Source organism: Octodon degus, unplaced genomic scaffold (assembly GCF_000260255.1).
Source record: "Octodon degus isolate 3935 unplaced genomic scaffold, OctDeg1.0 scaffold00001, whole genome shotgun sequence".
Taxonomy (NCBI): Eukaryota; Metazoa; Chordata; class Mammalia; order Rodentia; family Octodontidae; genus Octodon; species Octodon degus.
This window is the reverse complement of record NW_004524577.1, coordinates 8,821,238-8,837,013: the sequence shown is the minus strand read 5'-3', so window position 1 is coordinate 8,837,013 and position 15,776 is coordinate 8,821,238. Positions and strand designations below refer to the sequence as shown.

The 15,776-nt window shown below is 52.4% G+C and overlaps 1 protein-coding gene and 1 long non-coding RNA gene across 6 annotated transcripts in view; both read right to left on the bottom strand.

The window, feature by feature from the left end:
- The window catches only part of LOC111812021, a 10,824-nt gene extending 7,540 nt beyond the window's left edge, over positions 1–3,284 (bottom strand). Inside the window, exons 1-2 of the long non-coding RNA XR_002817634.1 lie at positions 3,120–3,284; positions 2,555–2,859 (exon numbers count right to left, since the gene is read on the bottom strand). This is a non-coding gene — a long non-coding RNA (uncharacterized LOC111812021). The remainder of the gene's footprint in view (positions 1–2,554; positions 2,860–3,119) is intronic.
- An 898-nt stretch (positions 3,285–4,182) lies between these two features.
- The window catches only part of Stx4 (syntaxin 4), a 13,232-nt gene continuing 1,638 nt past the window's right edge, over positions 4,183–15,776 (bottom strand). Inside the window, exons 1-12 of one of the 5 annotated variants that reach the window (XM_023724237.1) lie at positions 11,147–11,205; positions 10,836–10,917; positions 10,560–10,661; positions 10,352–10,451; positions 10,149–10,223; positions 9,480–9,550; positions 6,465–6,573; positions 6,315–6,391; positions 5,964–6,101; positions 4,715–4,825; positions 4,520–4,622; positions 4,183–4,435 (exon numbers count right to left, since the gene is read on the bottom strand). In XM_023724237.1, coding sequence (XP_023580005.1) covers positions 4,539–4,622; positions 4,715–4,825; positions 5,964–6,101; positions 6,315–6,391; positions 6,465–6,573; positions 9,480–9,550; positions 10,149–10,223; positions 10,352–10,451; positions 10,560–10,661; positions 10,836–10,865 — 897 coding nt within the window. In that variant the 5' untranslated portion in view covers positions 10,866–10,917; positions 11,147–11,205 and the 3' untranslated portion in view covers positions 4,183–4,435; positions 4,520–4,538. Of the gene's footprint in view, positions 4,436–4,519; positions 4,623–4,714; positions 4,826–5,963; positions 6,102–6,314; positions 6,392–6,464; positions 6,574–9,479; positions 9,551–10,148; positions 10,224–10,351; positions 10,474–10,559; positions 10,662–10,835; positions 11,227–15,776 lie in introns of those variants that run through there. The other 4 variants (XM_023724280.1, XM_004622986.2, XM_023724195.1 and 1 more) reach the window with 4 other exon arrangements.

The following is a 15,776-nucleotide window of genomic DNA, read 5'->3' as shown; positions in this document are numbered from 1 at the left end:
GGGGGGGGACATTCTCTTTATGTACTAGCTTATTTGATTCCAGTCAGTTTCATAGGACAAGAGCCATGCCCATAACTCTCCAGACACCCCCCTCATATATTTACTTACCTTTTTGAGACAAGATCTCATTACGTAGTTCAAGCTGGCTTTGAACTCACTTTGTAGCCCAGAAGGGTTTCAAATTCACAGCGATCCTCCTGCCTCAGCCTCCCGACAGACACCTACCTTCCTACAGTAGTGCTGGGATTGCAATTCAGGCTGGCCTTGAACTCACCATATAACCCAATAGCCTCAAACACACAGTGATCCTCCTGCCTCAGCTTCCTGAGTGCTGGGATTACACTGGCTCTTAAGGCTCTTCTCTATTGTGTCTTCCACTGATTAAAAATATAGACCACAAGGGTGGGGAGGTAGCCCAGTAACAAAAATCCTGAGTGCTGGGATTACAGGCATATGCCATCATACTTGGTCCTTTTTTGGGGGTTGGGGGGTGGAACCAGGGATTGAACTCAGGCCCTTGCGCTTGCCAAAGAATTGCTTATTCTACTGAGCCATCTCCCCAGCCCCTGGTCCTTTTTTTTTTTTTTTTTTTTTTTAATGAGTTGGTTTTGCTAGGTTACCAAGTTGCTCAGGGTGGTCTTGAACTTATGGTCTTTCTGCCACAACTTCCTACAGTAGTTCTAGGATTACAGGCGTGTTCCACTAAGGCTGGCTCAAAGATGCCTGTCTCTTTAGACTTAACTGTAAACAGACTAAGCTTACTAACTCCCTTGGTATAACTGAACTCTCTGTCTCAGACAGGTTTGTTGGTGCACACATGTGGTCCCAGCACTTGGGAGGCTGAGGCAGGAGGACTGCTGTGAGCGCAAGGGCAACCTGGGCTCCAAAGAGAACTCGAGGCCAACTTGCACTACAGAGTGAGATCCTGCCTTGAAAAACAAGGGAACAAACCAACAAAAAACCTCTTCATCTCTTTCCTCTGAATCATCCTCACTAACTGAACAGCTTTGTTAGAAACCAATTTGGTCAGTTCAGAGGTTTTTACCAAAGGATAACAGCCACAAAGTTGATATGGCCCCTGCCACAAAGATGAATTCTAACCAAATTTTGTCACTTAAGGCCCTTTTTCTTCCTCTTTTTTTTTTTTAAGTCTTATTATGCAAAAAAAAAAAAAAAAAAAAAGTCTCACTATGCAATTCAGGCTGGCCTTGAACTCACCATGTAACCCACTGGCCTCAAATGCATAGTGATCCTCCTGCCTCAGCTTCCTGAGTGCTGGGATTACACTGGCTCTTAAGGCTCTTCTTTATTGTGTCTTCCACTGATTAAAAATATAGACCACAAGGGTGGGGAGGTAGCCCAGTAACAGAAAACAGAGCACTTGTCTAGCAGGAGCATGGCTTTGGGTCTGGCCCTAATAATGTACACAGAGTAGATCACTTGCCTGGAGTTTCTGTATTCTCCTCTATTTCTGCTTAAAAACTAACCAAGTTTTCTTACAGCAGCTTGTGCAATGCACCAAGAGCAGCTAAGGTGTGGTATCAATATTTTCCTTCCTAATTATTTGGCCTAAATCCCTCACCTCATCTGGGCATTATTATACAGTATTCCTAGTTATTCCCAGCTTACAGTTTAACCAGAGGCATAATATGAGTCATCATTTTCACAGCTTCCAATTATAGTTGTCTTACCAGCCACTGTCCAGCTCCAGCCCAGTGCCAGCTATTTTGGGCTTTTTTTTTGTCACCACTCCAGTTTTGCGTATCTGTAACAGTTTCTTAAACCATAACATGGTAACAAACAGCCTCAGTCAGTCAGTGGCCCATAGCGGGCAAGGGGCATTCTTCCCATCGTGCCTCACTCTACAGGTGAACTACAGCCCCATCTCCAGCCAGCTTTAAAAAAAAATCTTTTGGGGCTGGTGAGATGGCTCAGTGGTCTAAAGCACCTACTTAGAACAAGCTTAGCAAAGCACAGGGACCGCGGTTCAATCCCCCAGCACCACATGCCAGCCAGCCCCGCCCCCTGGTGGGCTGAGCTGGCCACACACACACACACACACACACACACACACACACACAAAAATCTCTTACCTATTTATTTGGTATAGGTCTTGCTACACAGCTCAGACTCATAGTGATTCTCCTGTCTCAGCCTCCCCAGAGTAGGGATTATAGGCGTGCGCCACCACATCCGTTTCAGTGACCAGCACGGAGCACCCAGAGCCAGCACAGCATGCGGTACTAGGGATTGAACCCAGGTCCTTGTGCTTGTCAGGCATGTGCTTAGACTGCTGAGCTATCTCCCCAGCCTTCTTCTTGGGTTTAAACTATAAAATACTGAGTGATTAAGCTGTAGCTGACAAGTTGTAACACCAGGTGGATTCAGAAAAGCCATAGCTAGTCAATACCTCCTCCGTGACAGCAAAGCTGCCAGCAGCCAAGCCTTCACTGCAAAATCTGCCTGCCTGCAGGTCCTCAAGGAGGGGCTTCCCACAGCGAAGGGGTGTCTACAGGGGATGCCCTGACAGGTCTGCTCCGATCTTGTCACTCACCTGACCAAATCAGCCATGGGCACCCAAAGGTCAGGGGACTGCAGACCACTGAGGCCCTGTGTGAGCCAAAGCCTCACGTGACTGGCCATCGAGCTACCGGTTCCTGGACAGCATCTGGGTGGGACAGCTGGGCTCCACGTCAGGGGAGGTGAAGTGGAAGGACTCATGCATTGTACGTGGGCATCCAGCTGTGGGGCCGGGCATAGTGCATAGACCACATAGGTGTCTGGGTTCTGCATTTCGCTGCGGAGACAGAGACGACAAAGCGCACAGAGGAAGCCAACAAGATCCAGGGATGACATAGGCTACAGGGGAAGAGACAGAGATTCAGGGGAGCCCAGAGCCCCAGGTGCAAATCAGCCTAGCCTGGGGCTGGGGCGCGATCCACTAGGCCCACACTTCCCCACAAGATGATCCCCTAGATAGTATTTCCACACTCCTAGGAAGGGGGGCACCTTCCTGAAAGTATCCAACTCACTGCCCCTGCCAGTCCCTTGGTGAGCCCTGCCTTCCCAACTTCGGAAGTCCGACCTTGCCCTGGGCATTCTGGTACCTAACCACTCACCGAAGGGCCAGGGGGGACTCCTGGGCAACCCCAGCACCACAGCTTCTTCCAGGGGCTGTGTCACATCAGGAGGGAACACTCCCCTAGGGCTGTTGGCCAATCCTGTCCCAGGCTCAGTCCAGCCCACCGCCTCGACCACACCCACATACTCTGGGCCCAAGTGCTGGCACTGGGCAGGCGCAGGTGGGACAGCAGTCTTCTGGGGCTCAGCAGGTGGTATAGGTGGCCAGCAGCCAGGGATGCCACCCAGCAGCCGAGGGTTGGTCTGGGCCTGGCCAGGAACCTGATCCCAGGCTCAGGAGTACACAAGTGAGCTGATATCCCACAGAGTGGGACGGCCTTGGCAGCTTGAACATGCCTCCCAACCTCGGGAACCAGAGCCAGGAGCCAGTTTATGCTTTGAGCCTGGCGTCCTGGGTCAGAGCCACATTCCTCCCTGGAAATTAGGTGTCTGGCCTGGGAACCTTTCGAAATGTAGCTTCAGGAGTTAAGCCCAAGTGCCCTGAAAAGCAGGATGCCTCATGCCCCATGGCCTGCTTTTGCCCCATGACTTCCAAGGAACCCCAGATGCTACAGGGGCCCTGCCCCATGCAGAATGTTCACAAAAAAGGCAAGGCCTCTGTCCAGACACAGGGCCTGGCCACTCTCCCATCGGCCCAGGCTCTTCTGGGGCCTCCTTACGTAACTAGCTCCTCATTTAGCATTTCATGGAAATATTGTCTGCTCTGAGACTAGGCCTTCCTGTCACTACATCTAAAGTAACGGGCTGGATTACTCAGTATCTCCCTCATGAGGCCTCTTGCTCTCAGTCTCAGGAACACCAGGCTTCACAAATGCAGACACTTTGCTGTGGGCAGGGACGCACACTCAATGTGGAGAGTCTCGAGCTGGGCATCCAATGTCTACATCATGTTCCCAGCCTCCCCAGGGAACAGCAGAAGGGCAGAACCAGCAGCCCGTGGCTGCCCGAGGCAGTCTGTACCAAGCCCAGGGATGGCTGGGGAGTGGGAGGCCGGAAGCCTTGAGGCTCTGGCAGCCCACCAGGAACACACATGGACAGGGGTCTGCAAGTTTGTTTTTAATTTTTTATAAAACCATGTGTCCCAGCCAAACAGGACACTGAAGGCCTTTGCCCTGGTGGCGGCCTAATGGGAAAGGCCACAGGAATGAGCAGCTCCCAACTCCAGAGAGCCACTGCTCCCCACACGGGGCCAGGATGAGGACAGGGCCTGCTGGAGGCTCCACTCTGCCCCCACAGCTGCTGGGAAAGAAGGCCTGGGCCTCGGGGTTCCCTGGGTCCCTGGTGCTCCCAGTGCCTGCAAGGAAAGGAGGAAAAGGGCAGTGTGAAGGGAGGAGGCGGCAGGCGCAGGCAGCGATAGGGCGGGCCCACCATGTCTCACCAAGAGCACGCCACGCACGTTATCCAATTGCTATGGTGATGCCAATGATGACTGCCAGGATGAGGATCGTGACAGATACACAGAGGGCAATCATGATTTTCTTCTGTGGGAGAGGAGGGTCAAGGGAGAGCATTCAGGAGGGGGAGGGCCAGGGCCAGGGCCAGGGCCAGGGCCAGGGCCAGGGCTGCGGCTCACCTTCCTCGCCTTCTTCTGGTTCTCCAGGGCTACCTTGACATGTTCCTGCCCTCGTTCTACGTAGTCCGCTGAGCTCAAGATGTTCTTCTCAATCCGGTTGATCATTTCCCCCTGCTCAGAGAATGGAGTGGTTCAGGGAGCCACGGATGGAACAGCACCTTTGCTCAGCTCTGCCCCGGATGACAAAAAGACACTTCTGACGGGGAAAAAAAAAAAAAGCCCACAGAGATCTGGCAGGGCCAGATCTAGCTCGATGGCTTCCAGGCCTCCTTCAGTGACATGGTCCCTTCTCCTGTGTTTCCTCAATCCATACAACCTCCGTGTCCAGTGGCAGCCTTGAGCCAAGGACCACAAAAAGCTCACTTGTTTGTTTGTTTGTGACAGGGCCTATGTATCCTCCTGCCTCAGTCTCTCAGGAGCTGCAGTTACAGGCACGTGCACCCACACCCAGCAGCTCACACCTTGTTCACAGATGAACTTTTGTCCCCAAATAAATCTGTCTGAATTCGCCCATTCTTCTAGGCCTCTCTCCCAGCTGCTATGAAGCCCGCCCTGTTCCTGCCTCCTGCTGGCACTGCCAGCCTTCAGGTCCCAACGTTCCCACTCAGTGGCAGCCCTTTAACTGCCGTCTCAGCGCGCCCTGTGAGGCCAGCATAGCACGTCTGGGATTGAAGCAGGCGCTTTAGTCCACTGAGCTATCTGGCCCAATGCCTGGCTTATTTAACTTTTTTTTTTTTTTGCGGAACCGGGGATTGAACTCTGGCCCTTGCGCTTGCCAGGGAAGCGCTTATTCCACTGAGCCATCTCCCGGGCCCTTATTTAACTTTTGAGACAGGGTCTTGCTAAAATTCCCAGGCTGCCTCAAATTTGCAATCCTCCTGCCTCAGCCTCCCAAGTAGCTGGGATTATAAGTATCTGCCATAATGCCTGGATCCTAGATGGTAACTCTGACTAGTTCTTAGAAGCATAATGGTAGGTTCTGTCAGTAGGAAAAGAGCCATGGTTGAGGTGCTCCCTGAGGCAGGCCCAGGGTAGAGGGCCAAGTGGATTGCCATCCAGGTATGCAGGAATGACACAGGCAGCTGTCGGGATTTGGCTGAGGTTAGAAGTCAGGGTCACCTCAGGACATGGCCAAGGGTGACAGAACACAAAGCTCAGTGCAGAGTCTGAAGGAGAGGGTCAGCCTGGTCCATGGCGGAGGGTTCCAAGCGCACAGCCTTCTGTCTGCGGGGGTTCCTGGGACACCCACCTGCATCTCCACCTCGGTAGCCAGAAAAGTGAAGATCTCATGAAGTTCCCGGATGCTCCGCTCTAGCTGCTGGATCTCACTGTGCCGAGCTGAGATCTCATTTAAGGCCTGTCGTGTCATCTGTGTGTCCTTCAGTATCTGGAGGTGCACAGGAACGGGGGCACAGGTCACTGGGAGGCCAGCAATGGGTCAGAGGTCCTGTGGGGCTTCTGGGCAGCACCCTGGCCTAGAGCAAGGCTTGAGCCTGACAGTGACTCCAGCCAGGCTCCTTCATCCCCTCCAGGCCTTGGTCTGCCCCCAGAGAAGAGGGTTCAGGGGAGACAGGACAGCGAGGCTGGTGTGGCCACTCACATTGGATATGAACACCTCACTCTTGTCACTGTTCAAAGCCTGTTCCAGCTCCTCATCGGATACCATTCCGCCATTGACTGTGAAGGAAAAGGGACATTCAGAGCTGGCTCTGCACTGCCTGGCCCATCCCAGAGGCCGAGCCCCACTCACTGATGTTCAGCTGTCTGCGGATGCGCAGTACATTTTTCTCCCGGTACTCGGACTGCACCAAGTTGCAGTTGTCGATGATTTCCACAAACTTCTGGGACAAGACGCCATGCTAGGGATGGGAACATGGGGTGAGAACTGCAAGACCCTCACCCCTCTGGGCCTCGCCACTCCTGGGGTACAATAAGCAAAGAGCACCAGGAGGTGCCCACTGCCTTCGCCACCTGCTGATCACCCTGTCAGGCTCCCTCACTTCTGAGAGGCAGCCAAGGCCTTCAACAGGATCTTCTCCTGCGCTGTCGCCTCTCTGATCTTTGCTCTTGTGTCTCTCCACCCACAGTGGCTTCCTTATCCTTCCTGAACAAAGCGTGCACCCAAGGGAGGCCTTGAACCCACTGCTCCTGCTGTCTAGAATGTTCACTTCCCACATGCCTTCAAGTCTCTGTTCATCTTCTGAAGGAAGCTTTGTGTGTGTGTGTGTGTGTGTGTGTGTGTGTGTGTGTGTGTATTGTTGCAGTACTGAAGATTAAACCCAGGGCCTTTACCATGGGTCTGCATCATGGCTAAGTTGCCCAGACTAGACTCAAACTTGGGACTCTCCTGCTTCAGCCTCTCAGCACAAGCCTGGCTTATCTTCCTATCTTTTTTTTTTTTTTTTTTTTTTTTGGAACCAGGGATTGAACCCAGGCCCTTGCACTTGCCAGGGAAGCGCTCATTCCACTGAACTATCTCCCCGGCCCATAGCTTATCTTCTTACTTTGTTTCCTGTGATGCTGAGGCTGAACCTTGGTGTGCTAAGTGCACACTCTACCAGTGAGCTTCACCTTCAGCCCCTCTATCTTCTTGAAATTGCAACCTTACCTCCTCACTATTCTCTAGCCCTCTTCCGCTGCTCTGTTTCCTAATAGTCACTGTAGTCTAAACGATGAACTCAGGGCTGCCCAGATAGCTCAGTGGACAAAAGCGCCTGCTTAGTTAGAGCACAGGGACCGGAGTTCAATCCCTGGCACCACAAGCCATGCCAGTCCCACCCCAAGGGCACACTGAGACAGTAATTGAGACTGAGCATGGTGGCACATGCCCATAATCCCAGGGCTTTGGAGGCTGAAAACAGGAGAATCACTACAAGTGCAATCTATGTAGTGAGACCCTGTAGACCCTGTACCAAATACATAAAATATAAAAATAAAATGATGAACTCATTTATGATGATGATTGTCTCATGCTACTGAGTGGAAGTGTTTCAAGGATAGGGATTTTCTTGTTCAGAAAGGCTCTGGTACACAGTAGGCACTTGGTGGACACACGCCAAACGCCAGCCTCAATGTGTGACTGTGTATGGCAGGCGCCACGCTGCCCATGTGTAACAGGTCCCTCCGGATGCCTGGCCTGTCACATCAAAGGCCACAACAGGTTCCCTCTGAAACACACTGTCTAGGACATGTTCTACCCTGTGCCTTAAATAAGCTCATTTCTGAAAGTCTGTTTTCCCCCTTGGCATTGGGGGTTGGATGCAGGACCTTAGTACCGAGCCAGGCCCTTTTTAATTTTTTATTTTGACACAAAAATCCTCATAAATTTCTAAGTTGCCCAGACTGGGTTTGGACTTGTGATCATTCTGCCTCAGATTCCCAGAGAATTTGGGTTAGGCCACACCTACTTTAAAGTACCTTTTGTTTTTATTATTTATTTTTTAAATTTTTTAAATTTTATTTTTAATTATCATTATTTATTTATTTATTTATTTATTTTTTTTGTGGTACCAGGGATCGAACTCAGGACCCTGTGCGTGCCAGGCAGGTGCTTATGCCACTGAGCTATATCCCCAGCCCTTCTTATTTTTATTACTACATTTTTGCAGAACATAATGATTACATTCCTCATGGAGAGTCCATACATGTATATAATACATCTTAATTCTTTTTACTTCCCCTTCCTCTTCCTTCCCTGACCCCCCTCCCCAGAGTACCTTCTTTTGGAGAAGAGACTGTAATTCAGGCTAGCCTTGAACTCAATATGTGGCCTAGGCTGGACTCAAACTCATGGCGATCCTCCTGCCTCAGCCTCCTGAGCACTGGGATAGAGTAGCTTTTCAACAGATGTATCTCCTTTCCTGGACTCAGCAGCATCCTTTCAAGAGGTCCAAACCTCTCCATCTGGGGTCTTTGATGAGCTCTGGGCCTACCTTCTCTAAGCCTGAACTCTGTGAACCCCAAACTACTTCTCTGTGGGCACAGGATGGGCAGGAGGCAGATCATTTCAAATCTCCTTACTAAGCTGTCACCCCAGGGAAGTTCCTCTTTAGTGTTGTCCTAGGGAACTTCTTCCTCTTCCTGTTTTCTTGAATTCTGTCCCTAAGGCCAAGGATATCCCTGTCATATAGGTAGAAACCTTTGCCAAGTCATATTTATTTATTTAAGGGAAGGGTCTACAGGGTGTTCAGGGTCTTACTACTAGATCAGACTCTAGTGATCTGCCTGTTTACAGCCTCCCAAGAGCTGGGATTACAGGTGTACGCCACCACGCGCAGTCTCAATTGCTGTCTCAGTGCTCCCCAGGGATGGGGCTGGCATGGCAGTCCTGGGGATTGAACTCTCGGCCCCACGATTTAATCCGCTGAGCTATTTGGCCGGCCCTTTGCCAAGTCATTTCTGACCTCCTCCTCTCCTTTCCTGGGCCAAGCCACCAGGCACCAAGTCCTCCATGAGTAATGTCTTTGTCTCCTACCCAGCCCAAATTCCCCATCTCATCTCTTGGAAAGCGTGTCCCCTGTTGCCAGGCCTAGGTCACACAACAACTTCTCATTGAAAGGAGGAAAAGAAAGCAGGGTGTTATAGCACAGTGCTGAATCAGAAGAGCAGGCTCTCCACTGTGACTGAGTTCTTTCTCTTTCTGGCTCCTGGCTTCCCCATTTGGAAAATCAGCAGGTTGGAGTCAAGGTTCTCATCATATACCTACCATTTAATGACTTAGGAAACACTGGCTAAAATTTCCTAGTTCTGGGAAAAACCAACCCACCTGGGTTTTTCTCATTCTCGTGTTGATAGAATTGTAATTTTCATCAGCTTCCTCCTTCTGAGGCTTTAAGGCTGTGGGACGACACAAGGGATGCAGGGAGAGGGGGCTTGATCTCAGCCTGCTGAAAACTCTGGGGACCAGGACACAGGGCCAGGGTCATATTCCAACTACAAAAGAGGAAGGGTCTTGTCTCCACATGGCTTTTTAGGGAAATAGAATTATACAATGACTAAGGGCTGAGGAATGTAGCTCAGTGGTTAAGTGTGCGCTTGGTATGCACAAGGCTTTCCATTTGAGCACCAACACCACGATAATAAAATAAATGCATACATAAATAAATGGACCAATGGTGGACCTCTGTGAGGAAAAAATTTATTTTTCTTTGCACTACATAAGTGGCTTCCCCCAAGTATAAGAGGCCTCCTAACAGAAACCCCCATCTGCTTGCCCAAAGAACGCACACTGGGCAGAATGAACTATGTAATTTGTTTCTCTGTAAATAAAGGAACCTGAGAGGCAGGCTTGTGCTACGGAGTGCATGCTAGAGGACCGAGATTCTAGACTCAGGCCTGCTGTGTGACCCGGATATATCACTGGCATCTCAGGGCCACACACCACGAATAGGGCGGGACCCTAGGGGAGGATCTGTCCGAGGTCCTAGGAGCTCACCGTTCAGCTGTGCTCGGATCTCGCTCCCCAGCTGTGTGATCTCACCGCGCAGGTTCTGCAAGTCCTGCTTCATGCCTACACAAACAAAACTAAGATTTCCACCCAAATCACAGCCCCAACCTCAAGGAACCCATCCTGGCCACCACCTGCACAAAACTGCAATTCATCGCACGGAGCATGCGTGTGCCCAGGGCGTTGCTTACTCTCCTCGGGAAGGGGCGTGCCGAGGATGGTGGCCTGCTGCTTCTCTAACTCCCGGACTTTACTCTCCAACTTGTCCATAGACTGCCGAATAGTCTGGACCTAGGGAGGACGACGGAGAGGGCTGAAAGAGATATGGGTGCTCCAGACCACGCTGCTCCTCAGTCCTCCTGCCCCTCGAAAGGCCAGGCCGAGACCTCGGACCCTTACCTTCCGGAAGAACTCATCGTCCGGGCTTCCCAGTCGGGCCGTGCCCGGGCGTACCACCAGCGCGACTCGCTCCTTGTCCTCCTCGTCCGAGCTGCAGTCCCCCTGCGGGAGCCGGAGTCGCTGGCACCAGTTCCTTGCTGGGGCTCTCGCCTCGCAAGTCCCACGCGCTTCCGGGATCTTCCACACTGGCTGCCAGCCACCCCTTCCGGCCCCCAAAGCAGGCGCCCTGCATTCCAGCCCGCGCGCCGCCCTCCGCCCTGCTTCCCGACTCCTCACCTGCCTCAGCTCGTGGGTCCTGTCCCGCATGGCGGCCCAAGCTCCCTCTCCCCGGTGTCAGAGCTCCGAGGGCCTCAACACCCTAAACTCGGGGCGCGGGACAGCTCAGCGGCGCAGCGCCTGCCTGGCTCGCGCAAGGTCCTGAGCTCGATTCCCGATACGCAACCCCAAAATAGATCCTAAATTCGGATGTCCCGGACCCCACTCATAATGACATTGCCCTCCCTCATCTTTGAGGGCCCCAACAACTGCACAAGCCGCCAGGGGGCCCCGTCTCTTGCACTATCCACAGTCAGTAGGAAGGAGCCGACCTCGGGATCCCCGAAGTTCCACAGGTTGGAATTCCCCTTTCGGCCCCCCTCCCGCTCCCACTCCCGCAGTCGCAGCCCCGCCCCTTCGGGATGGCTCGGGGCATGCGCAGGAGGTCGCGTCTCTTCCTGGCCCGAGGACAAGGTAGGGCCGGAAACTACAGCGCCCCGACCGGAAACAGAGGTGCCGCGATGCGAGAACCCGCCCCCTTTACCGGAACCGTCCCATCCTAGGACGGAAATCTGGTAGTTGCCAAAGGGGTGGGACTGCGTCATTCGTACGTAATCTGAGAGACCCGTGTCTCACATCACCCCATGGCGCCCCCGCATCATGTGACCGTCCCGGCTCCCTCCGCAGAACGTGACTCCGGCTGTCACGTGTCCTGGCTCTGTCAACGCTGTCCCTGGGACACCTGTCTCATCCGCACCCGGGTGTCCAAGTTACCCCCTCCCACCGCGCGAGGTGGGGAGGAGGGCGCTGAGTGCCGTGAGGCCTGCTGAGGCCGCGGACGGTGGGACCCTTGCGGAATCTGCCTCCGTTTCTTTGAAGTACCGGAGCCTGGGCAGACGGATGACTTAGAATTCGGGGCTGTCAGCTTCTTGGGACCTTGAATATCAGAAAATAGTAGGATCCGAGTCTTCAGCGTCAGGATGGCAGGGTTTTGTAGACAGAATCTGGGGGTGGGAAGTGACCTCACTGAGGCAGAGCTCTCCCACACACGCGGCGCAGCCTCTGGCAGGTGGGCGGCCGGCGCCCCGCGACAGCACCGCGTCCCTCGCCTGCCGCCTTCGGGGCAGCTCGGGCTGAGCGCAGCGTCTGTACTATGTGGTGCGGACGGCTTCCCTGGCATTCATGCCGCCAGCCGCTACCTTGCACCGGAGATCTGGTTCCGAATTTAACCACGTCCGGCCCGCAGCACAGAACGGACCCTCACAAAACATCCGTGAACAGAAATTTAGCCTGTTCTGAAAATTAAGGCTCCCGGTTCCCTGGTCTTCAGGCGTCAGGCTCTTACCGTGCCATTTCCCTGATCCTTCATTTCTAGACATTCACTGGATTGATATCTATTGGGGCTGGAGGTACATCAGGGATGAAGATCCCTGCACTTGTGGGACTTAAATGAGGAGTCCCCAAAGTCACTCAGTAAGTCCCTGCATGGCCAAGCAGGAATATTAGTTCTGGATCCCAAGGCTTTCTTCCGGAGACCCCGTATGAAGGCGCGAGCAAGGGAACGAATGGCCCTCCAGTATCCCCTGGTCAGGAGACCTGATTCCTATCTCAGAGTTGCTCTGAACTTCTGGAGAAACACTTCCTATCTCTGGGCCTTGATCTCCTGTCTGTACAATGGGGATGAAGGGACCACCCTTATCTATATGCCCTGCTCTCAAGTTTAGCGACAGACAGACATGCCTGTAATCTCAGCACTCAGGAGGCTGAGGCCAGAGGATTGCAGTAATTTGATGCCAGCTGGGGTTACATAGTGAGAACCCAATCTCTCCAATGACGTTTAGTGATGGTGCAGCTGGAGACTGTCGAGTGCTGTCTGATTTTTATTTTATTTTTATTTATTTTGCGGAACCGGGGATTGAACTGAAGCCCTTGCGCTTGCTTGGCAAACGCTTATTCTACTGAGCCATCTCCCCGGCCCTGCTGTCTGATTCTGAGAGGCTTTGCTCCTTTCTCTTCACAGCCCAGCTGGCCTGGGCGTGGGAATGAAGGCGTGAGATGGTGCTCGCTGACCAACCCCGGGGCCTGCCGGTGCGTGGGGGGCGGGGAGGGGGGGCTGGAGATCACAGGTGTTCTGTATTAGCCTCTGTCCCTCTGATTAGCTGCTCCTTGCCTCCCACCGCCCCCACCTTCTTCCTGCTTCTGTCACACCGTGTCAATGAGTGATGCTGTGGAAAGGGCTCTCGGCCACCCAACTCTCAGTCCTGCTGCGAGCTTCACTGATTCACTCTCTGCCATGGGCCTCGATTTCCCCGTTTGAGAACATGGTCTGGCGATCTTTGCCTTGTGGAGGTTAAGATTTGGACGAGAGCGAGAGATTGAAAGCCGAATAGTGCGCGGCTGTTAACCCAGCATGCTGAGGCAGGAGGAGGGCAAGTTTGAGGTCAGCCTGAGCAACTTAATGAGAATCTGTGTAAAAAATAAAAGGGGCTGGGGATGAAGACCCTGGGTTCGATCCCCGTATGGCTGGGGTGGCAATGGAAGAAGCTTGCAAACTGGTGAGGGGTCCCCCTCTCTGGGCTTTTACCCCTGTGAGCTGAGCTCACTGGACCCACCTGTCCCTTCTGCTGTATGTTTTTGAGCCTCTCAACAAGATGCCTTTCGGTCTCCAGTTGCAGTGTGGAGTCCTTGGTGTCTGTTACCGTCTCAGATCTGGCTCTGGGGTGAAGGACTCCGCAGCTGACCCCACTGCCTGAGGGTTCTGTATCCTGCGGGGACACCCACTGTTGAGCAGTGAGTCTTGGGTGTGGAGGTGCTGGGGGCGTACATATTTTTTCCATTCTGCCTGAAGCTAAGACTCTGCCGGGTCCTGGACTTAGCGCCCCGCGCTGTCCCCACTACTTGCAGGTCTGATCCAGCAGCACTGGGGCCAGCTGACTTGGGCCTTATTAACTTACGCAGCAGTTTCCGTAACTGTGCGGCAGCTCTATGCCTCGCAAGAGCGCTGGATAAATGTGTTTGCTGTCACGTGACGTGGTGCGACCCTTGGTACTCTGAGGTCTCAGCCGCCCCCGCGTCTGCGGAGGACTCCTCAGGCTCAGCCCTCCCCCACCAGCCACCAAGCGCTGGCCTCCTTCCTGGCCTTGCCAATCCCCAGCACCTCTCCTGTCTCCACTTGCGTCCAGCAAACTGTATACTTTGCTGATTTACTTTATAAATTGTCTCCCCCACTGCCCTACCCCCGGATGATAGACTCCCAACACTGCCCAGCCCAAACTAGCTAATAAATATTCATGAATGAATAATATTTTTCATTTCATTTTATGTAGCACTTTTAGGTGACAGGTACCAATTTAAGGGCTGCATAAGTATTAACTCATTTAATCCTCAGAATGACTCTGTGAGATCCGTACTATTACTGTCCTCATTTTACAGAAGGTGAAGCTAAGAAAAGTTACGTAAAAATTCAAGAGCAGGGCTGGGGAGATAGCTCGGCGGTCTAAGTGCCTGCCTGGCAAGCAGAAGGACCTGGGTTTGATTCCCAGTACTGCATGCCATGCCAGCCCAAAACCCCGGGTGCATGGCGGAGGCCCCCGAAACCGGGCATGGTGGTGTATGCCTGTAATCCCAGCGCTGGGGAGGCGGAGACAGGAGAATCACTGTGAGTCCAAGCTTCGTAGTGAGACCCTGTACCAAATGAATAAAAGATTTTTAAAAATTAAAGGAAGTTAAGACGTGTGCCACCACGCTTGCCCTCTGCACATACATGCTGTGACTGACACCTGTCTGGTCGCCTCTGGGTCTCCATCCAGACTTTGTCCTGAGCTCAGCCTCAGATCTGCTGACTTCCGAGGGCTCGCACAGGCACCGTGACCTTACTGTGTGCCAGGCAGGGCCACCACCATGCTCAAGAAAGCAACACCAGGTTTTCTTCCTTCTGTGCTTCTTCGTCACATGGGTGACGTGGGTCACTCAAGCCATTGTTTTTGACTTTGAATTTTGAAAGTGATAGGAGTTGGGGTGTGTGGGGCCCAGTGCAGGGCCACTTGTCTAGCATGTGCAAAACTTTGGGTTCAATCCCAGCATTGCAACAAGACAAATAAAGATAACAGATGTGAACTTGTGGAACCGGGAATTAAACTCAGGCCCTTGGCTTATGCCCCTGAGCCATCTCCCCAGCCCCAACAGATATGAACTTTGTCAAGATAAATACTCTAAGAAAATAGGGGAAAATCCCTTGTACCTTTGGAGTGAGGAAAGGTATAACGAAAAGGTTAATATATTCACCTCAGCCCGACACAGTGGTGCATGCCAATAATCCAGGCATTCTGGGGGGCAGAGGCAGAAGGATCAAGAGTCTGAGCCCAATTTGGGAATGTTAGTGATGTAGCAAAATTCTGTCTCCAAATTTTAAAAATGTAAAAAGGACTGGGGTTGTAGCACGCTGGGAAGGCCTGGGTTCCATCTTGAGCAAACCCTCCATACATTTGCTGTTAAAAAAAAAAAAAAAGGATAACAAACTAGGAAAAATATTTGTAATTCTTTTTCTTTCTCTCTCTTTTTTTTATACAGAGTTTTGCTGTATGGTTCAGGCTGCCCCTCAACTCTGTAGCTCAGGCTGGCCTTGAACTAACTTATGGCAATCCTTTTGCCTCAGCCTCCTGAATGCTGGGATTATGGGCATGCACCACCATGCCTGGCTGATTGTTGTAGTTCTTTTTTTTTTAATGTATTTGGTACAAGGTCTCACTACATAGACTGGACTCAGTGATTCTCCTGTTTTTCAGCCTCCCAAGAGCTGGGATTACAGGCGTGTGCTACCACGCCCAGTCTCGATCACTGTCTCAGCGTGCCCCGGGGTGGCGGGGAGGGGTCTGGCACAGCAGGCCAGGGATTGAACCTCAGCCTCTGTGCTCTGCCTAAGCAGGCACTTTAATTTGCTGAGCTATTTGTAATTCATATATA